Raw genomic sequence first — 23368 nt, 5'->3', positions numbered from 1 at the left:
TTAAAAACACACCCACTCTCCAAGGCCCATTGACTCAAAAGCATTCAATGCATCTTCTTGTCTGCAAGACGGACAAAGAAATCTGGGCGTTTGGTGTGCTGATTTAAAATTTACTAAGTCGGCAGGGGCTTGTCTGCATTGATTGGGTACAATGAGAACACTCTTCTGCACACAACTCATAGATAAACCATAGAAGTGGGAAGCTTGGCCCTGGCAGGAGCAAATAAGAAGTAGTTAACTTATGGAACTCACTGCCACAAGGTTTGTTGAGGACAGCCACTAACTTGGAATATGTAGGTTTGTTTTTTTTTTTGAAGGACTAAACAAATTCACTGAAGTTCATGTTTTGATTTGAAGTTGGCATTCTACCCTGCAATAGCCAAAAAATAATAATAATAATAATTATTATTATTATTATTATTATTATTATTATTATTATTATTATTATTATTTATTTATATCCCGCCCTCCCCAGCCAAAGCTGGGCTCAGAGCGGCTAACAACAATAAAAGTAACACAGCATTCTAAAATCAATTAATTTTAAAATCAATTCAAAATCAAATTAATGACAACCATTGGGCTAGAGTTCTGTGAGGATTACCAAAGGAGGAGGTCAGGCTGTGCCTTGGCCAAAGGCCAGGCAGAACAGCTCTGTCTTGCAGGCCCTGCGGAAAGATGTCAAGTCCTGCAGGGCCCTGGTCTCATGTGACAGAGCATTCCACCAAATCGGGGCCAGTACTGAAAAGGCCCTGGCTCTGGTTGAGGCCAGCCTAACCTTCCTGTGGCCCGGGACCTCCAAGATGGTTTTTTTTAAAGACCATAAGGTCCTCTGTGGGACATACCAGGAGAGGCGGTCCCATAGGTATGAGGGTCCTAGGCTGTATAGGGCTTTAAAGGTTAAAACCAACACCTTAAACCTGATCCTGTACTCCACCGGGAGCCAGTGCAGCTGGTATAGCACCGGGTGAATGTGATCCCGTGGCCAGGACCCCGTAAGGAGTCTCGCCGCAGCATTCTGCACCCGCTAGAGTTTCTGGGTCAGTCTCAAGGGCAGCCCTACGAAGAGCGAGTTACAATAATCCAGTCTAGAGGTGACCATCGCAGTGGTAGGTCAGGGCGAGAGAGGTAAGGAGCCAGCTGCTTAGCTTGGCGGAGATGAAAAGATGCCGCCTTTGTTATAGCTGCAATCTGCGCCTCCATGGAAAGGGAGGTGTCGAAGATTACACCCAAACTCTTAACGGACAGTGCTGGCACTAATTGCACCCACCACAATGCGATGACACCCAGCTTCTGTGTAAGGCTCAGGAGCAGGCTGGACCAGATCTTCCGATCAATAGCCAATCTCATTGCCTCCGGAGGAGACTGAACGCTGGACAGCAAAAACAAAATTCCTCACCGCACCCCGCCGGGCAGACTGCACAGAACTCTCCGGCTGTGGGACGGCAGCTTGCACCCTAGATCACTTTCCCTCGCACCTGTTGGCATCTCAGAGATTGGGTTTCGGAGTAAGGAATGAGGACAGAGGCCCTTCTCTCCCCTGCCATCAGGAATCCTTCATTTCCTGGGGCCTAGATGGTTGCAGGCAATTTCTTTCGCAGGGAATTTTTCAGAGCTTATTTGTGTGCTACGGGCCTGGGGAAAACCCCTCTAGAGGAATGCAGTTTTGTGTAATAATTATTTAAAGTCCAGTTTTGCAGGTTGACCTGGAAGCTCATAACTCAGCCACCAACTCTTTGGAGGACCCCGAGACAAGTCAGGCAGTTTTCCTCATCTGTAAAATGGGCGTGTTAACCCACTATAATTGCTTTGCGTTGTCCTTCTGCCGACCTCGACCTCTGTCTTGCCCTATTCGTATTTTACACTGTGTCCTTTTTGCTTCTTTGTTTAATTTATTACACATAAACCAAACCTCTTGTCCTTTCTGATCTGAAGAAGCCTTCATGTGAGTAATAATAATAATAATAATAATAATAATAATACCCCACCCATCAGGCTGGGTTTCCCCGGCCACTCTGGGTGGCTCCCAACAGAATATTAAAAACATGATAAAACATCAAACATTAAAAACTTCCCTGAACATCTGCCTTCAGATGTTTTCTAAAAGTCCGATAGTTGTTTATTTCCTTGACATCTGATGGGGGGGCGTTCCATGGGGCGGGTGCCACCACCAAGAAGGCCCTCTGCCTGGTTCCCTGTAGCTTCACTTCTTGCAGGGAGGGAACAGCCAGAAGGCCCTCGGTGCTGGACCTCAGTGTCTGGGCTGAACGATGGGGGTGGATATCTCGTGATATGTGCCAGGCCAGTAGGGAGATGATTTGCAAGCACAATTCAAAGTGTTGGTGCTGACCTTTAAAACCCTAAATGGCCTCGGTCATGTATACCTGAAGGAGCGTCTCCACCCCCATCGTTCTGCCCGGACACTGAGGTCCAGCGCCGAGGGCCTTCTGGCTGCATGAAGTGAGGTTACAGGGAACCAGGCAGAGGGCCTTCTTGGTGGTGGCGCCTGCCCTGTGGAACGCCCTCCCAGCAGATGTCAAGGCAATAAACAACTATTTTACTTTTCAAATACAACTGAAGGCGGCCCTGTTTAGGGAAATTGATGCTGTATTGTTTATAATATTCGTTTGGAAGCCGCCCAGAGTGACTGGGGAAACCCAGCCAGATGGGCAGGGAATATATAAATATATTATTATTATTATTATCATTATTATTATTATTACAAAGCAAAAGAAAGGACACTGACAGACACCCTTCAGTCTCATAGGACTGAAATCAGCCGTGATTCCTGCATTGCAGAGGGTTGGACTAGAAAACCCTTTAGCGCCCTTCCAAGTCTACGATTCTACCTCAAAGTGCATCGAAAAGGGGAAGGAAAGGCTTCCACCACACCCACGAGAATTCCACTGAAATTTTCTCTTTCTCCTGATGCTTTTTAAAATGCCGTTTCCGTTCTCCTTAATTGGCGGCGAATGGTGAAAATAAAACGCCGAATGCCTGTCTGATGCAGCAGTTGTCCTGACGTCACTGAGGAGTGGGAAGGGAGGAAGACCAGAACTGTGCCACACAGAAGGACGAGTGCCGAAGGAGGAGGTGGTCCCTGGGAGAAGGGTAGGATTCTGGCAGCCAAGCTGTGAGTCACTCAGCTTTGCAGCCATCCTCTGAGCGCCTGAGTCACGGATCATCCTGCCACCCTGCCTTATTTTGGGAGAGGCAGGAGAAGAGAGAGGCGCCACCCACAAGACAACCCTGAGTCAGAATTCCACCCTACACAAACCCCCCACATATCCATAGGATCTCTTGGGGGGCAACTTTCTTTTTTTTTATAGAAATTTATATTGGCTTTTCACTTTTTATAAAGACAAATACACACAAAAAAGACAAAAGACAAAAACATGTATAATTTCAGAAAATCCTATTTTCCTAACCTTGTTCCCGGACTTCCCCCCACCCCCCTTCATGCATCCCCATTCCCAGAATTGTGTCAGCAAATTGGTATTTCTCTTCTTAATCATCTTAAAATAACCTCTTTTATAAAAAAAGTAGATTTTTTCTAAGTTGGACTCAAGTTCTCTTCCATTGATTTCCCAATTTGTCTTAAATAAAAGTCATATTAATTAAACCCAAAAGTCTTGAGTGTTTTTACAATTCTATTCTTCCCTCCCTCCCATCCCCGGTTTTCGTCCCTTCCTAATACATGTCCAAAGTATCAGTTCTTAGCCTGGGTTCCTCACGTCCGAGGCTTTCAAGTCTCTTTCAGTCCCTCTCCGCCGGTCTTGTTGGTAATCCTTTATGTCGGTCGTCGAATCTCGAAAAAGTTCTGTCACCATCCAACCATATTCTCTTCCCACAAAAACAATTGGAAACAGCTGCTGGAAAATTTCCACAAAGTCTGCTTCTTCAGAGTCAAAGTCCAGGTGGAGGCCCCCATTATATTTCTTTATTTTAAGTTCCTGTATTCCATAAACTCCCGGGGCCTCCTCCTTCATCTTTTGCATCTTTCGCAGATTTGTGTTAGATGTAGTCCAAAAGTCTCCTTGTTTATATTCCGCAGATGTCAGCTTCTGGCTGGTACTTTCCAACTTTACTTTCTCTTTTTCTTGTTTAGTCTCTTCCACTTCTTTAGATATCATTTCCGATTCAGCTGTGGATTCTTTCTCATCCAGGTCCTCAATACATTCAGCAGAGCTGCTTGTTCCAGAAGTCAAGGTCATAAGTTGTTTATTCATAGCCAGACTCTGCTCTTGTAAGACTCCCACCAGATGAAACATTCTTTCGATTTCCGCTAGTAACTTTCCATCCACAGCCATTGTAATTTCACAGAATTCCCCCTAGAGGGAATCTAGTTACTTAGTAATCTTTCTCCAACAATCCTCCAACTTATTGTTATTACTTTGTTTCCAACAATTTTAACTCAATTGCAACTCATTTTAGTCCAGAGGGATCTTAAATAACGATTTTTCCACTTAAATTGTCCATTTGACAGCTTTGACAGCTGTCAAACTCCGCACCTCTTCCACAAGCTCAAAAGCAGGACGCTCCCGGGCCCGGGAGGGGGGGGGGTTGTTTACAACTGAAAGAAAGCTTCCAACACTCCACTCTCCAGCTCAAAATTTCTTTTTGCCAAATCTGGGAAGTTAATGTCTTTTTCAACTCACCCCACAAAGGGTAGGCACTCCAGCTTAGTTCTTATCTCGTTGCTTTAGATCGTCTGCAAGAAGGGGGGGTGCGGACTTCCTTTTAGCACACCCCCCGGTCGTCTCAAATTCACGGGATAATATTCATAAAGTCCAATTCCGTTTTACTCACGGGTTATTCTTTTCAGTCCGAATTTCAAGGAAGGGAATCAGCGCTCTCCAGTCATGGCTTGCGGCTTCGCTCAACCGAGGTAGCGATCGACTCTCAGCACCACGCCACCCTCCGTATCCTCTCCGCAGCCTTTAAAAAGGCTCTTCGTGAATCGGGGGGCGCTTAAGGTGCCCACCAAGTCTTCAGTCCGCAGGCTTCAGCGCCTGCGGTTTTTGAGGGTCCCCGCGTCGCCGGCGCGGCAAGACCCGTCCTCAGTTGAGCCGATTCCCTCCGCAGCTCGGAGGGAATCCGCCATTTCCAGATCGCGCCAACCCGGAAGTCCTTGGGGGGCAACTTTCCGTCTTCCATATTATGTAATCAAAAGGTACATTTAATAGTACAGTCGTACCTCGGGTTACAGACGCTTCAGGTTGCGTTTTTTCGGGTTATGGACATGTCGAAACCCAGAAGTACAGGAACGGGTTACTTCCCGGTTTCGACGGTTGTGCATGCGCAGAAGCGCTAAATCATGCTTTGCGCATGCGCAGAGGCGCCGAATCGCAACCTTCACGTGCACAGACGTGGGGCTGCGGGTTGTGAATGCTGCAAGTTGCGAACGTGCCTCCCACACGGATCACGTTCGCAACCCGAGCGTCCACTGTAGTCATAATAACAACGCTAATCAGGTTCACACAATCTATGCTTAAAGCACGGCCATTATTTTAACAATATTATTGTTATTAATTATTATTTATTTGGAAATAAACTAAATCACACACACATACACACACACACGATATTTTCTCTCCTGTTTCTCCTTCCTTCCCCCCCTCAGTCGCCCACTCCCATCCTTTAACACCTCGTGAGTAAATCCAGGAAATATGGGTTTTAGCGGAGTCCTTTAAATAATGCAGATGAAATCCAGACCTTCAGGCATGGCCAAAATTGGTCCTCCAGCTGTTTTGGGACTACAACTCCCATTATCCCTGACCACTGGTCCTGTTAGCTAGGTATGATAGGAGTTGTAGTCCCAAAACAGCTGGAGGGACAAGTTTGGCCATGCCTGTCAGAGAGCAAAGAAAGCCCTAAGGGAACTTTACGAGTAAACGGGTCAAGAAGAGTGTGTAACGTGAAGGGGGGGCAGAGAAAGGGGCTATGTCTTTCTTGGTTCAGGTCTGGTAGAAAGCAGGAAGACACTCAACAACACTTACAGGAGGTAAATTCCCTCAGAACTACACAGCCAGTCAGAGCCAATCATGAGTTAACTCAGCAAGGATCATGCCATTCTGATTGGTTGCGAGGGGTGACCTTCACCACCCTCTTGGTTGGTTAGAATTAACCCTTAGGTTACTAATGGAATGATCTCTGTTGCTGCACTTCCAACAGAAACAGCTTTGGAAGGAAAGGAGGAGGGGAGAGACGCAAATTCCTCTTGGTTCTAGTTCCCCCTGCTCCTGCTAGCTGCTTTTGAAGGAAGTAGACAAGAGAGGGGAGGGGGAAAAGAAAGCATTTGTTGCTTGAAAGAGCAGGCTAGACCACTATCTCTCAAGTAGGATGTGCTGGGCCCGGGGGTTAACCCAAGCAACGCGGTCCAGGTCCGGTCCCGAATCCAAGGATTCCGCTAGGAGTCAGTCCGACAGGGCCAAGGCAGGACACGAGGCAGGAAACACGAGGCTAGGTCAGGCACAGGGTCTCAGACAGGTTCCAGCAAGCAGCAATGTTGCTCCCGCAACCTGGGGCAGGGTCTAACAGCCTTTCATCTCTGTCGGGGTAATGGCCAGTCTTGATCCCCCGGCGACTCACCTCCCTGTCTCGTCCGAAGGCAATCACTCCTCCTGCAAGTACTCAGGTCTCTCCTTCTCTCAGACCTGAGTCTCTGCGGCTCGGGAGACGTCAGTGGGTTACTAGACCCAGAGGCCGCCTCAGCCTCCCCTGACCCAACTGGTAGTGGAGCAGCTGTAAGTGATGGCCCAGCTGGAGGCAACGAGGTCATCCCCGCACCTGGAGCCAGGGCAGGCTCAGGCCCCTGACTCGGCCCAGCTGGTGTTTGTTGCAGTGGAACCTGTGCAGACTGGGGCTCTTTAGGATCAGGCCGCAGACTTGGTCCAGATGCCGCCTGAGCAGTGGCATAGCGTGGGTTGTCAGCACCCGGGGCAAGGCAAGTAATTTGCACCCCCTAACCCGGTAGGGGCAGAGAGCTGCGAGTGCGAGCGCCCCCCAATGTTGTGCCCGGTGCGGACGGCCCCCCCTGCATCCCCCACGCTACGCCACTGCACCTAAGGCAAAGGATCCAGTGCAGACTGAGACTCCTCTGGTTCCGAGTCCAAGCCCGAGTCCCAGGCCATCACACAGGACCACTCTTGGAAACTTGCTCCACCTCACTATTTAAAAGGGCAAGCTGGAACATTTGCCCACACAAATGTTCCCAGGTGAGAGCTCCTCTGCACACCTGACCCAGCAGACTGGAGGGATGTGTCTCTGTCTACATGTGAGTAAGCCTCCCCCTCCCCCCCCCAGCTCACTGTTTCAACCTGCAAGGTGGTTAGATCATCTGCCAGGAGATCCACTTCTGAATGAATCTCTCCCCACCCTGGTTTGTGGGTTGAAACAGCAGGCTGGGGTTTCCTGCTCATGATAAGGAGAGTCATCTTCACATCTCTCAAGGGGTGTCACATAGAAGATGGAGACAACTTGCCCCCCCCTGCTCCAGAGGTTAGGGCTTGAACCAATGGATTCAAGTTACAAGAAAGGAGATTATGCCTGAAACATCAGGAAGAACTCTATGGCAGAAAGAGCTTCCATTGAACAGTTTCCCTTGGGAGGTGGTAATAACAATAACAATAACAATAAAACAATAACAATAATATTTTATTTATCCCCCACCCATCTGGCTGTGTTTCCCCAGACACTCTGCGCAGCTTCCAGAAAAATATTACAATGCAATAATTCATCAAATATTCAAAACGTCCCTAAACAGGGCTGCCTTCAGATGTCTTCTAAAAGTCAGATAGTTGTTTATTTCCTTGGCATCTGATGGGAGGGCGATCCACAGGGCGGGCGCCACTACCGAGAAGGCCCTCTGCCTGGTTCCCTGTAACCTCACTTCTCGCAGTGAGGGAACCACCAGAAGACCCTCGGAGCTGGACTTCAGTGTCCGGGCTGAACAATGGGGGTGGAGACGCTCCTTCAGGTATACTAGGCTGAGGCCGTTTAGGGCTTTCAAGGTCATCACCAACACTTTGAATTGTGCTCGGAAACGTACTGGGAGCCAATGTAGGTCTTTCAGGACCAGTGTTACATGGTCTCGGCGGCCGCTCCCATTCACCAGTCTAGCTGCCGCATTCTGGTGGACTCCATTTCAGCGAAGGTCTTTAAACAGCAACTTTATCCTGTAGTAGCGATTCCCTCATCATAGCGGGCTGGACTAGATGACCACCAAAGGTCCCTTCCAACTCTGCAAGCCTATAATTCTACAACGGGCCAAGGTTGCCACCCTAAATGCCCAAGTGGAGGATACGAACCCTGATCTCCCAGGCGCTAGTCCGGCACTCTAACCACTGCGCCACGCTGCCTCTCCGAAGTTCTCGGCGGAAAGAAACGAGTTGCAGGCAGACCTACAGACCCAACATTGGCCTCCCTCCACCGCTTTTATCTCGGCATCCGGAGCCCGTCAGTTTTTCCTTTTCATCGCTTTGCAATCTCAAGTCAGCTGCGTGTTCTGAGCAGCGGGTGGAAAGTCAAGGGGGGGGGGCGGCGGGTGTCGTGCACCCCCAAGACGCAGCAGGAGGTGTGGGCTCTGCGCTAATGCGCGTGCAATTATGATCTGTACGTTTTGGAGGCGCATCATTTCCGCGTGACAGCTGGCAGCCGCCCCCTCCTTTGTCTCCCTCTCCTCCCCACGCAGGGGGCTGCTCATGTACACAGGGAAAAATGGGGGAGCCTGGGGGGGTGTCGGGGGGGGGGTTAGGCAGTTGCTATAGCAGCCTCTGTGGGATGTGCGGTGATCACTCAGCCCATGCTGCCAGGCGCAAAGGCGCGCACAAATCCATACGGATCCCCCGAGGCTGTGCGTTATCTCCGCAAATCGCCAATCCGGGGCTGGAGTCGATGCAAATCTTTTAAAATATTGCCTCGGCTGAAGTGTGGCGGAGACATTAGGAATCGAAAGGCCACGGGCCTCTCAATCCTCTTGCATGACTTGACCCGTTGTTGGCCTCTGAAAACCTACGGGTGCTTGTCTTCAGACGCTCGGATCCCGAATTTTAATTTATTTATTTATTTGGACTCTCTGGGGGAGCGGGTGCGTGGGTCTGTGTGTAGTTGGAGGTGGGGACGTGAAGGGTCAAAGACGTTCCCTCTTTCCCTTAATCACAGTGTCTCCAAATCGTAGGCGCAGTCTTTACCTGTGGATGGAAGGACAACAAGGAGGGAGCCAGTCTAGCCTGTCTGGGAAGGGAGTTCCAAAGGCTGGGAGCAGCCACTGAGAAGGCCCCGTCCCTCATCCCCACCAAACGCGGGGAGCAGGGAAAAGGCAGGCAGGAAAGGGTTAAGCATCCCTCCTCACTAACTGTCTCTTGGCTCAATCTCCTTCCCTAAAGCTCTTCTTTTAAAGCAAAACATTGTGCTTGCATGTAATGGGTAGTTAACATAGCTGTGTATCAGTTGTGATTCCTGCATTGCAAAGGGTTGGTCTAGATGACCATTGGGGTCGCCCACAGCTCTACATTTCCATGATTCTATGTGTAGTTGGTGGTGGGGATGGGACTGGCCTTTTAACCCTCAGATCTGCAGATTGCACTTGTGAGTCAGGATCTGAACCCATGCCTCACCATGCTTTGAGCACTCGAGATCCTAATAATAATAATAATCTTATAAATCTTTCTCATTGCCTGCCCTGTGGATTCCCTGTCTTGGCCTTTGACTTGAATTTCGACTTTGGGAGTTACATTCTGGCCCATGTGCTCTGCAAATGCATTGATCCCTGGCAGAACCCCTGCTTTGAATGTAGAAGGACCCAGGATAAATTCTCAGCATCTCTAGGTAGGGCTGGGAACATTCCATGCACGAAAGCTTGAAGAGCGCAGCTGCCAGTCCGTGCTGGCAATACTGAGCATTTGTTAGGTAAAGGGAGCCCTGACTGTTAGGTCCAGTCGTGAGCGTCTGGGGTTGCGGCGCTCATCTCGCTTTATTGGCTGAGGGAGCCAGCGTACAGCTTCCGGGTCATGTGGCCAGCATGACTAAGCCGCTTCTGGCGAACCAGAGCAGCGCACGGAAACGCCGTTGGCCTTCCCACCAGAGCGGTACCTATTTATCTACTTGCACTTTGATGTGCTTTCGAACTGCTAGGTTGGCAGGAGTAGGGAGCGAGCAACTGGAGCTCACCCCGTCGCGGGGAATCGAACCGCCGACCCGCGATGCCAAAAAGATTTAGAGGGAAGTCACACAATCCTCTCTGTGTTTCCTCAGAAGTAAGCTTCCTCCCTAATGTGGCGAGGGAAGTTCTTTGTCCTCTTCGGAGGAAGACAGCCTCAGCTGGGAGGTTTAAACAGGTTCCTTGACTTCAGAGGATCAGCCATTACAAAACAGGGAAGGGAACATGGAAACTTGAACTCGCTACTCTGGAAAGCCTCCCTCGCTCCCAGGCGCAAGAACCCCTTAGTAGCTTTTAGCTGTGATTCCTGCATTTCGGGGAGCTGAACAAGACAACCCCTTGGGTCGCTTACACCTCTACAGTTAGATGACTCTATTCTTCTCCTCCATGCAGTGGGTGTTAAACACTGTCGCCTATTCCAACACCTATTAAAGCAGGGCTTTGGGTTGCACGATCAGGACCTCAATACCTTCCTTCAAATCAGAACCAGTGAAGGTGGTAAGGTCCTTTGTTGAGTGTCGGGAGGCGGTTGGAGGATGAATGGCGGCTAACAGATTGAGGTTGAATCCTGACAAGACAGAAGTACTGCTCTTGGGGGACAGGGTGTGGGCGGGTGTGGGGGACTCCCTGGTCCTGAATGGGGTAACTGTGCCCCTGAAGGACCAGGTGCGCAGCCTGGGAGTCATTCTGGACTCACAGCTGTCCATGGAGGCGCAGGTCAGTTCTGTGTCCAGGGCAGCTGTTTACCAGCTCCACCTGGTACACAGGCTGAGACCCTACCTGTCTGCGGACTGTCTCGCCAGAGTGGTGCATGCTCTGGTTATCTCTCGCTTGGACTACTGCAATGCGCTCTATGTGGGGCTACGTTTGACGGTAACCCAGAAACTACCACTAATCCAGAATGCGGCAGCTAGACTGGTGACTGGGAACCAGTGCAAATAGATAAATAGGTACCGCTGCGGCGGGAAGGTAAACGGCGTTTCCATGCACTCTGTTTCCATCACGGTGGTCCCATAGCGCCAGAAGCGGTTTAATCCTGCTGGCCACATGACCCGGAAAACTGTCTGTGCACAAACACTGGCTCTCTCAGCCTGAAAGTGAGATTAGCACCGCAACACCATAGTCACCTTTGTTAACGGAGAAATCTGAGGGCTCCCTTGGACAAAAAACAAGGACACCAGCCAGGAATACCAGAGCAAAACAGCAGCCAGGAGGCTTGGTCTTTATTGAAGACTGTCATGACAGGACTCCCACCTGCCACAAGGTGGAACAAGATGGAAGCCCCAAACAAAAGAGCCCCCAAACTTTTATCAGCTGCTCATCCCCATGTTACACCCCCCAAACTACATCACTCATACATCATGAAAGGGGAGGTCTGGTGGCAGTAATCTGAGCATCCTGGACCCTGCCCCATGGTTCTCCTTGCCCTCCACCAAATACCCATCAAGTGTATCAAAAAAGATATTTACATTTATCTGTTTCCCAGCCAAGTTAATCACACCCTTTTGTCTTCATCTGGGTTTGTTATTTCTGGAATGGCTACCTGTCTGGCACTCAGGTATCAGGATGCCAGGGATTATCACTCAGGCAGAGGGGCTGCTGAGCAGCTGAGCTCACACGTCTATATGCATTTCTGAAGTTTTCCCAGTGAGCCAGTACAGAGATACATTTATCAGTGAATTCTTACATTTGGTATCGTGCAGCAAAGGCCCTTTGGATAGATAGGAAGAAACTGCGATGAAGTGTTTTGTAGGGGCAAATCACAAAAGTCACAAAAGCGATTGTGCTGATTTTGGTAGTGGGCCGCATGTGCATGATATCTGCTGGAGGGGCAACTCCCCGCAACCTATACATAAATTCCTGCAATGCCTTTGACTGGACCTAACCGTCCAGGGGTTCTTTACCTTTACCTTTACCTTACCATTGGGCTTTCAATGTGGCCAGGCATGTTCAGCAGCCTTTGACTCCTTTGTGCCAAAGGCTGAAACGATTATTCTCCTAGCAATGGAATTTATAGCTATGAACACCGCAGGCTACAACTGGACCCTCAGTGAAGACCCCCTCAGTTCCAGCGGCTGAACTAGTCTGGCCACATTGTGGCAGAACCTGATGCTTGCGACACCGTCCATCAAGCCACCTGCCAGTGATCTATGGGAGACATGGAATGGTGTGCAAACCCCGGACTGGCCCAGGACATTTTCCTGCACGCGGTGAGGGAGCAGATTCCTTTCCATAGGCAAAAGCTGACCAAGACTGGCAGCTGAATCTTACTCCAACGCTGGCAATTGGGCAGCAGGTTACCTCTGGGGACACAAGGCAGGTTGCAGCGCATGTCACCGAGGTCCCACGCCCAGTAGACCGGCCAGCGGTTCCGCGCCGTGCGCCAGGTAGACCGGGAAGCCCCTCGATCTCTGGAGGAAGACCGGCAAGACCTAGCTTTCCTGGCTGGTAGACCGGAGGGGAGCTGAGGGCCGGGAGACCGGGCAACGCCAGCCCCTCCGGCTGGTAGCCCGGGCTTTCCGAGGGCCGCCGCCCAGTAGACCGGACAGCGGTTCCGCGCCGTGCACTGTCCCCCAATACCTTGCTGGCAGCCCCAGCCTCCCAACCAACATAGGCCACCTGAGGCATTCGCCTCGCTTTGCCTAATGGCAGAGCCGGCTCTGACCAGCTCGGATGCTTTCTAGCCACTTCTCAATTTTGTGTGGGTGATTGGCCCCTGCTACAAATTTTTCCCCCAACCTGCCCCCCCCCCCAGGTATTTTGGATTGCAACTTCCACCATCCGTGGCCTGGGTGAGTTGTGTATGTGAGGGGTGTTGATGGGACTGGTAGTCCCAAACTATTGGAGGGTGGCAAGTTGGAGGAGGGTGCCAGAAACAGGGCGGTGAAGCGCTCTGACCAGTAGGGGGCACTGTTGTTTCAGATCTGTTCCTCCAGCGACCCCTGCCGGTTAGGATGCTTCCCACCTTCGGATATGTGTGTGAGTGCATTGAATGTTGATGCCAGATAGGATATGAGTTGGGTCTACGCTAGTCCTTGCTTGCACCTTGTTTTCTCTACACATGAGAAATCCACATAGCTCCTTGAGGGATGACAGAGATTAAAATAACTAAAACAATAATAATAATAAACTGGGCGCTTTAGTGATGGCAGCCACAACAAGACCAAATACTGCCCATTTTAAAAATCTTAATAAATAATAATAATAATAATAATAATAATAATAATAATAATAATAATAATAATAAATTTTATTTATACCCCGCCCTCCCCAGCCAAGACCAGGCTCAGGGTGGCTAACACCAAATATAAAAACAATTGATTGAAAAACAGCTTAAAAACAAGATTAAAATACAACATTAAAACATTAAAAAGCAGCCTCATTTCAGTGGAAACTCAATCAAAAACTTTTGGGGGGATAAAAACGTCAAGTCTTCACCAAGGCTAACCATCCAAACTGGTCCTATGTGGGCCAGAAAAAAAGCCAGGGAAGTCCCCAAATAGGAGTTACATCACAGGAGGATAAAGGAAAAAAGAAAGAGTGGCAAGATTGTCCAAAATCCTCTTGTTCTTGTTTTTTAAAGGGTTTCCTATATTACAGCTGGGATAACTCAGTTGGGAGTGTTGAAATTTCAGAGTTTGGGGCTGAAGCCCCACGTTGGGCAAAAAGATTCCTGCATTTCAGGTTTGGGGCTAGATGATTCTCGTGGTGTCTACAGTTCAATGGTAATGCCCGATTGGGAATCGCTACCATCTCACTTGCATCTGATTTGAATTTCAGTTCAGCTCCAAATTATATTTCTGGCCTGCGGCGTCCTCTAGTGGTGGGAGCTTTATTTGCACGCTCGAGTTGGGGTTGACTTTCCCGCAAGTTGAGTTTAACTTGGATGATCCAGTCCAGTGCTGGATTTACGTATAAGCTAAACAAGCTATAGCTTAGGGCCAGCTCTCTTGGGGACCCCCAAAAAAAATTAAAGAAAAAAACAGGATGTACATTTCCAAAACATAAGATAAAAATCATATAAAATAAAACCTACCTACAGCAACCGTGTTTTGTGTTGTGTAGGCTCCTAGGATGTAAGTCATGGGTCCCGCCTGCTAGCCTGCTCCCTATAATATCCCTGCTTTGCTCCTTTCTATATATAGGGTGCCTACATTCTGTATGGACTGGTTGCATGGCAACATGGGCAAATGGCTTTAGATACCTATTAAAGGTAAAGGTAAAGGGACCCCTGACCATTAGGTCCAGTCATGGCTGACTCGAGGGTTGTGGCGCTCATCTTGCTTTACTGGCCGAGGGAGCCGGCATATAGCTTCCGGGTCATGTGGCCAGCATGACTAAGCCACTCCTGGCGAACCAGAGCAGCGCACGGAAACACCATTTACCTTCCCGCCGGAGCGGTACCTATTTATCTACTTGCACTTTGATGTGCTTTTGAACTGCTAGGTTGGCAGGAGCAGGGACCGAGCAATGGGAGCTTACCCCATCGTGGAGATTTGAACCGCCAACCTTCTGATCGGCAAGCCCTAGGCTCTGTGGTTTAACCCACGTCCCAGATACCTATTAGGTCCATCAATTACCATCTAGCATATATTCAACACAAAAAACAGTGGCAATTTGTTGTTGACAAAGGACAGCTGGACATATAAGGAGCCCCAGTACCTCCAGTAGCTTAGGGCCTCATCCAACCTAAATCCGGCCCTGCTTGGATCTGTTCATTGTGAAAATATATTTCAGTGCGAGCAAATGAGCATGGTGGGAGAGTCAGAATCCTACATGTTGGATTCAGTAAACACCAGTGCGAGAGCTATAGGCATTAGGAGGAGTAAGGATCTACTGCAGGCATAGGCAAACTCAGGCCTCCAGATGTTTTGGGACTACAACTCCCATCATTCCTAGCTAACAGGACTAGTGGTCAGGGATGATGGGAGTTGTAGTCCCAAAAGCATTGGGAGGCCCGAGTTTGCCTATGCCTGATCTACTGGATCTCCCTACACAGTCACTCAGCCCAAGCAAAGATGTTGTCTGAACCACAGGGTGTGGGTCTCCTCTTTTGCTTGGATGACAAGCTCACATGGTGAAAATGTGAATTTCGCTGAAAAAATGGCTCCTTCTTCTTTCTGTTCCCTATTAATAGCATTCGCCCTAAGGTGGGTTTCAGCAATTAAAACACATTGAAAACAATTTTCTGGGGAATGATCTATAATGAATTGAAGAAAATGTTCAAGATAACTTTTAGTAAAAAAACCCAAAAAACTAGATACTTTTCTTCTAGGGATAATACCAAAAGACAACGATAATAATAATTGTTTATGTATGCTACAACTGTAGCTAGAATGGTTTTTGCCCAGAGATGGAAAGAAGATGCAGTACTAACCAAGAATGAGGGGCTGATTATATTAATGGATTATGCTGAAATGGCAAGATTAACAGGTGTAATAAGAAACCAAGAAGAAGAAAACATTATCAAAATTTGTGGAATATTTGAAAAATTATTGTATGCAAATAAGTTCATTAGCATGGTAAAACAGGGTAAAACAAGCAGTTAAACATATTATCAAGATATGGGTAGGTAGCCGTGTTGGTCTGCCATAGTCAGAACAAAATAAAAAAATTCCTTCCAGCAGCACCGTAAAGACCAACTACGTTTGTTATTGGTATGAGTTTTCGTGTGCATGCACACTTGGTATCTGAAGAAGTGTGCATGCACACGAAAGCTCATACCAATAACAAACTTAGTTGGTCTCTAAGGTGCTGCTGGAAGGAATTTTTTCAGAAACTGAAAAGTAACTTAAAAATTGTTTAATGTGAAAATGCAGCATAAAACATTGAAATTAAAAAGAAACCACAAAAGGTGGGGGTGGTGGAAGTCAAATATATGTGTGTATTGGAATTGTGTGCGATTTGTGTGTTTGTGATTTGTATGTCTGTAAATTTTTGAAAAATAAAATACAGTGGTGCCCCGCAAGACGAATGCCTTGCAAGACGGAAAACTCGCTAGATAAAAGAGTTTTCCGTTTTGGAGGTGCTTCGCAAGACGAATTTCCTATGGGCTTGCTTCGCAAGATGACAATGTCTTGCGAGTTCCTGCTGGTTTTTCCCCCTTCCCCCCTTTTTCTAAGCCGCTAAGCAGCTTATCAGCTGATCCGATCAGCAGATAAGCCGTTAAAAGCCGCTAATAACGCTAATAACGCTAATCCACTAATCCATCAATGGGCTTGCTTCGCAAGACGAAAAAACCGCTAGACGAAGAGAATCACAGAATGGATTCTTTTCGTCTTGCGAGGCACCACTGTAAACAGAAAGAAACCAAGAACATGTTACAGAACACACCTCAATTAAACATCTGTTTTGCGGGCCACCTTGGGGGAAAACCCCCCAATTCAAAACAACTTGAAATCCAAGAAATAAGGTGGGGCCTAAAAGTAAATACCTCAGGGGTCAAAAGCCAGGATAAAGAGATCAGTTCTCACACTCCAGTACCAAACTCTTGAGTTTCTTGTGTTAACCTGAATGTGTGCTATTACCCAGTGGCGTAGCGTGGGTTGTCAGCACCCGGGGCAAGGCAAGTAATTTGCGCCCCCTAACCCGTGGATTTGCGCCCCCTAACCCTAACCCCCAGATGTTGCCCCCGGTGCGGCCGGCCCCCCCTGCACCCCCCACGCTACGCCACTGCTATTACCCATTAAGAACATCCTCCTGTATTTCCTGTGGATTCTGACAGGTGTTGTACAGATGTTGAACGCAACTCAAAATACCTGAGAAAAAGTTCTTTATAAAAACTTAGTTTATTTCAAATTTCCAAAACTGTATTTACAGGATAATGAGATAATGAGCATGAGAGACGGAAACAAAGAACGCAATAGTGGTAATTGTAATACCACATTTTTCGCTCTACAGGACGCACCTGACCATAGGACGCACCTTGTTTTAGAGGGGGAGAACAAGAAAAAAAAATTCTCCCCCTCTCTGCTCAGCGCCCCTTCAACGAAGCGGCAGGATAAACGGAGCCCCTTCCATTTCTCCTCCTGCTTCGCTGAAGGGGAGCTGCGCAGCTCTCCCTCTCTGCTGAAGCCAGGAGAGTCTTGCTCTCCAGGCTTCAGCAAAAGGAAGCCAAAGCCTTTGGAGCGCAGCACGAGGTCCCGCTGCGCTCCAAAGGCTTCAGGGATAGCCACTGCGCTCCAAAGGCTTTAGGCGGCTATCCCTGAAGCCTGGAGAGCGAGAGGGGTCAGGCTTCAGTGAAAGCAACGTGAAGCCAAGGAGCACGGAGGGAGCGCTCCCTCTGCGCTTTGGAGGCTTCGCGTTGCTATCGCTGAAGCCAAGGAGCCTGCATTCGCTCCATAGGACGCACACACATTTCCCCTTAATTTTTGCAGGGGGGAAAAGTGCGTCCTATAGAGCGAAAAATACGGCAAGTGAAAATGCATTTCGAAAGCTTTCCAAAGCTTCTTAAGGAGTTAGGCTTTTCTTCAAAAATCTTATCGAAATGATCTCTCCATTCTTGTCCTGAAGGAGGTGGAGAAGTCAAGATAATTGAGAGGCTAAGGTGTCAAAAGTGTCTGTCCCTCCCCAAGACTAGACTTTAATATTTATATGCTTGAACTCATGTATATCAGCAATGATCTCTCATTTTTAAAATCTACTGTAATTCAAAATGTATTGGATTATCGCTCCTAAATAATGAACTGTCTGAATCCCAACTTCACCATCTAAATGCCAACCTTTCCTAAACGACGACTTTCCACTAAGCTCAAAACAAAATGCTTTTTATTCCAGGTTTGTGCTGCCTGCTGGTTACCGGTCATGGAGCTCTTAGAATCATAGAATCATAGAGTTGGAATAGACCAGTGGCGTAGCGTGGGGGTGCAAGGGGGGCAGGCCGCACCGGGCGCAACATCTGGGGGGGCGCGCTCGCTGCCTCCGGAGTCGCCGAAGAGCCTTGGGCGCAGGCTGTAGCAGAGCCGCATGTCTCGCGGCACCCGGCTGAAGGCGCCCGGCAGGCAGCGGCTCTCAGCGCTCGCCGCGGAGGACGCACCAGGCAGCCCCTCCTCACAGCCCCGCCTCCGCCGCTGCTGCTGCAGCAGCTGGGCCGTTGCATTTTCCTCGCCTCTCTGCCCCCCTCCTCTTCCGGGCAAGCGGCGTCCTTTGGGCAGCAGCGCCAGCGGCAACTCGCAGGTTAGGGGGTAGGGGGGCGCAAATTACGTGCCTTGCCCCGGGTTAGGGGGCGCAAATTACTTGCGTTGCCCCGGGTGCTGATAACTCACGCTACGCCGCTGGAATAGACCACAAGGGCCATTGAGTCCAACCCCCTGCCAAGCAGGAAACACCATCAGAGCACTCCTGACATATGGTTGTCAAGCCTCTGCTTAAAGACCTCCAAAGTAGGAGACTCCACCACACTCCTTGGCAGCAAATTCCACTGTCAAACAGCTCTTACTGTCAGGAAGTTCTTCCTAATGTTTAGGTGGAATCTTCTTTCTTGTAGTTTGGATCCATTGCTCCGTGTCCGCTTCTCTGGAGCAGCAGAAAACAACCTTTCTCCCTCCTCTATGTGACATCCTTTTATATATTTGAACATGGCTATCATATCACCCCTTAACCTCCTCTTTCAAAGCTTTAAAAAATATTCCCTCTTCGCGTTCATCTTGGTATATTAACCAACAACATTAACAATACTAACTTGACCAACATCATTCCCTCGATAGCCACTTTCAGAAGCTTTTCTTTGGTTTCCCAGAGATAAGAATAAAAGAAAGAAACATTCGAATGAACAAAGATCTCAAATACCATCAGATGGTAAAAGCAACTGAAGTCCTAAAATATAGAAATGTAATTTTAAACTATCAATAAAGCTGGAGGAGGAAGGGGAGTTTGGCTGAAGTTTTTTGTTTGGGGTTTATTTTTCAGATACATAGTACAAATTAACATTACAGAGGCAAATGTGGAAGAATAAAAGCCGAACATTGACTATTGTACCACAACTGTATTATACAAAGTTAATTGCTGTATCATTTAAACTGTAGAATTGTCAAATACATCACTTCAGCAGCAAAAACAACAACAACAACAACAACAAACCATTTAGGAAACACTTTGAAGTGGACGGGGTGAAAAAGACAAAGATGAGACTGGTGGTCAGCTACATAAAGCTTAATATGAGAGTGAATACAACTCCTTTCTTCTACTGGATCATAGACAACAACCCAATCACAAAACAAAGATGACTATTTACAAAGCTCATTTAAAACTAAGTGAAATTGTGCATTAAGGAGAGGATTCTGTGATCCCAATCGACCTATTTTCCACTAATATCCATCGCAAGGATACTATATTATTATTATTATTATTATTATTATTATTATTATTATTATTATTATTATATTGTGTCCTTCCTCCCAAAGGATCCCAGGTGTCTGCTCTGATGTCTCTTGGACCAGGTACAAGGCAGAGATACCAGAGTGTCACAATTTGATGGCCTCGGACTCTAAAGTCAACCAGAAATTACATCCACACCAACCCGCCGACCTCCCACAAATGGATTTCATGCAGAGCAAATGGGGATCATTTGTGGTATATAGACTGATCAGACTTCCATTCATGTGGTTGTGTGCATCTATGAACATTTGGAATCATGTGCTCCCTGGGTGAGATTTGGGCCCTGGGCAATTTGCCATCCCTGGACTCCAGGCCACCGTAGGAAGCGAAGCGCTTTGCTACGTTGGAGGTGCGACAGAAAGAAAAATACTTCTTGTTTTATACTGTATTGGCCTGAATAGATGCCTCACTCCCCCCCCCCCAAATTCCAACCGTGAAAAGTTAAAGTGTGGCATATATATGCAGCCAGGTGCATGGGGCAAACGTTCCCCTTTTTTAAAGGGAAATTCCCTTATTCTGAATAGGATTCCTCGCAAGAAAAGGAAAAAGTTGACAGCTATGGTCCCCTGTCCCCTCCCCTCCCCCTGTCTAGTATGCAGCCAGGAGCAGCAAGGAATGGAGAGGCTTATATTCGGGTATTTTTTCCCCTCCCCCCCTCCAATTTTAGAAGTGCAGCTTATACTGTATTCGGGTGCAGCTTATATTCAGGCCAATACGGTATATTGCAAGCGAAAAATGGCCACTTCGTTATCAGCAGAGTTGCTGCACGTCACGGAATGTTCACCAACATTATTTTCCAGGCAGCTGTCATGCTTTGGCCCTCAAGCAGGGCTTGTAGGGATAAGTACAGGGCAGGCAGAAGGGGGAAATCTCAGCTTTCGAGGCTGGAGGGTTTGCGGTGTTGTGCCACCTTTTCTCCAAAGAAGCTGCTCCACAAGTAAATGGCAGGCAGATATCCTGCAGGTAGAGCACAGTTAAAGCTGCCCCCGTCACATTCATGCCTTGGCTCAAAATGTTTTGAAACAGAACTGCCAAGGCGAGGTGAGATTTTACTGAGCCTTTTGCAGGAGGGTTCGCTGGAGACTTGATTCCCCCTGCTGCCGAATAAGGAGTGGGGTCATTTTGATTTTCCCATCTTGGGCTAGCCCTGCTGACCAGTTCAACGTGGAGAAATGTGGTTGAAAATGGCCAATTTGACACATACACCCCTTGACCACAGCAGAAACGCTTCACAGTCTCTTGCAAGGATGTTGCAACCCAGACTGTGCCAGCAGAGGGCAGCTTAGTCCATTCACGGCACCGAGGCTCCAAATTGTGGGGTCTCTGAACCTATTTGTGTTTATGTGAAGCAAAAGAAGGGAACTCAGAGCGTCATCTTCAGAGCATGACTCTGTCCTATATAAATCAGGGATGGGGAAAACCTTTGGCAATCCAGATGTTTCTGAACTTCCACCAATCTCTGCAGAACCAGTGTCCAACACAGGCAGGATTATGTCTGTCTTTACCCAAATAAAGCCTGAAGCATAATATAAATAATATAAAGGCTGATGGCTGAATAATGGATGCTTTTGAATTCTGGTGCTGGAGGAGACTCTTGAGAGTCCCATGGACTGCAAGAAGAACAAACCTCTCCATTCTGAAGGAAATCAGCCCTGAGTGCTCACTGGAAGGACAGATCCTGAAGCTGAGGCTCCAAGACTTTGGCCACCTCATGAGAAGAGAAGACTCCCTGATGTTGGGAAAGATGGAGGGCACAAGGAGAAGGGGACGACAGAGGACGAGATGGTTGGACAGTGTTCTCGAAGCTACCAGCATGAGTTTGACCAAACTGCGGGAGGCAGTGGAAGACAGGAGGGCCTGGCGTGCTCTGGTCCAGGGGGTCACGAAGAGTCGGACACGACTAAACAACAACAACAACAACACAATATAAAACTGACCAGATTTTTCTGCATTTACCCAACAAGCTTGCCCCTTGCCCCCAAACGAGCCGGATAGCGTGACACACTTTTCACGGGCAGATTCAGCCTTTAACATACAGAATAGTTTACCGTACATTTTCTCGGAAGTCCAAAAGCCCACAAAAGACAGCTTCCTGCGCCATCTGGGAGGAGAAAGAGAAAGCTGGTGCACTTTGCGTCCGACCGCAGCCATGAATTCCTAGCCGCAAAGGCCTCTTTCTCAGGGAGTCTCTCTGCACCTGCCACCTGTCCAAACCGGAAGGCAGTTCCTGTTACCTGTGCCAAGGTTTGCTCTCCCTGGCTCACAGAAACTGCAGCCCTGCTTGGCGTCTCTCCGCTATGCTCCTTCAGGGCTGCCCGAAGGCCGGATCATCATCCTCGTCCCCTTTAGCGAGTAGCCCGGTCCCTGGAAGTAGTGCCATCGGATCCCGTTCAGTTTCCGGATATTGTGCTTCGCCGGGTAGTAGATGCCGTTCAGATTCGAGAGTCCGCAGGCATCAAACCACCAACCTGAACGTGCATCAGGAGAAGCAAACCGCAGATCAGTGGGTCCCAAAGTAGGTGCTACCACCCCCTGGCTGTGGTGGGATTCAACTCCTAGGCACCGAGGTCCCTTCGCCCCCCCCAATAAAATATTTGAGTGGGACACCCCCAAAAAGTTGATGGGCATTGCCATGTGTGTGGTGCCACATCTTGTGATTATTTATGCAGGGCTTACCTGGCACCCCCAATATTTTTTTCAAGTTGGCACCCCTGCTAGGGGGGCACTAAGAGGAAAGCGGGGTGACGCTGGAAGTGGGAATGACTATTCAGCTTTGAAAAGCTGGTATCGCTGGATCAAACTCATCAGTTTTGTTGGAATAATTGAACTAAATAGTTTTAATTGGATTCTGAATAAATGTGCATTTAATTAATTAGTTAATTAATAAAAAAATTTTATTTATATCCCGCCCCCCCCCAGCCAAAGCTGGGCTCAGAGCGGCTAACAACAGTAAAAGTAACACAGTTTACATAAAATCACCATCGATTAATTGAAATATATTCTAAAATCAATTCATTCTAAAATCAATTCAGAGTCAAATTAATGGCAACCATTGGGCTAGAGTTCTATGAGGATTACAGAAGGAGAGAGGGGGTCAGACTGTGCCTTGGCCAAAGGTTTGGTGGAACAGCTCTGTCTTGCAGGCTCTGCGGAAAGATGTCAAGTCCCGCAGGGCCCTAGTCTCTTGGGACAGAGCGTTCCACCAGATCGGGACCACAGCCAAAAAGGCCCTGGCTCTGGTTGAGGCCAGCCTAAACTCCCTGTGGCCTGGGATCTCCAAGATGTTTTTATTTGAAGACCGTAAGGTCCTCTGTGGACATACCAGGAGAGGCGGTCCCGTAGGCTACTGTTTTAAATTTTATTGTGTTATTGCCTTCCTCAGTGGCTCATGCAAATCACTATTCATGCAAACCACGTTTTATAGGGTGGGGGGGCACTGGGGAGGAGTTTATAGAACCAAGGGAGCAGCGGCCCCCCAAAAGTTTGTGAACCACTGCTGTCCAAATGCTTCAGCAGAAGACAAACATGTACAGAGTGCTTAAAAACTCAAACTGCTTTAAAATGGCAAAGCTCTAAGGCTTTTAGTGGAGTCTTGGTTTGAAGAGAAATTTACACTTTTTGAAGCAATATGACAATGGAAACGCAGCCATCCTTAAAAAAATCTGCGCTTTCCCTAGTTTTACAACATAGCTCTCTGGCCAAGCAATGTGTACAAAAATGGAGGAAAGTGTGCATAAAATTGTATACATTAGTGAAAAAAACATGAAAAGGCATTCTATTAGGTGAAGGTGCTCTGCAAAAATATGTATAGCAGGGGGAATTACATGCAAATGTTTA

The 23368-nt window shown here is 48.1% G+C and overlaps 1 protein-coding gene across 2 annotated transcripts in view; it reads right to left on the bottom strand.

Annotated features, from left to right (window-relative positions):
* Positions 1 to 23368, bottom strand: part of ANGPT4 (angiopoietin 4) — a 175534-nt gene that overhangs the window by 96452 nt on the left and 55714 nt on the right. Inside the window, exon 9 of one of the 2 annotated variants that reach the window (XR_014008588.1) lies at positions 21450 to 21999. Coding sequence is in view for 1 of the 2 variants with exons in the window: in XM_081196381.1 (XP_081052507.1) it covers positions 21827 to 21999 (173 nt within the window). In the remaining variant the exon portion in view is untranslated. Of the gene's footprint in view, positions 1 to 19022; positions 22000 to 23368 lie in introns of those variants that run through there. The other variant, XM_081196381.1, reaches the window with a different exon arrangement.

This window comes from Podarcis bocagei (genome assembly GCF_964188305.1).
Source record: "Podarcis bocagei genome assembly, chromosome: 5".
NCBI lineage: Eukaryota > Metazoa > Chordata > Lepidosauria > Squamata > Lacertidae > Podarcis > Podarcis bocagei.
Note: the sequence above shows the minus strand (reverse complement) of the source record. Positions and strands in the feature narration are given on the sequence as shown.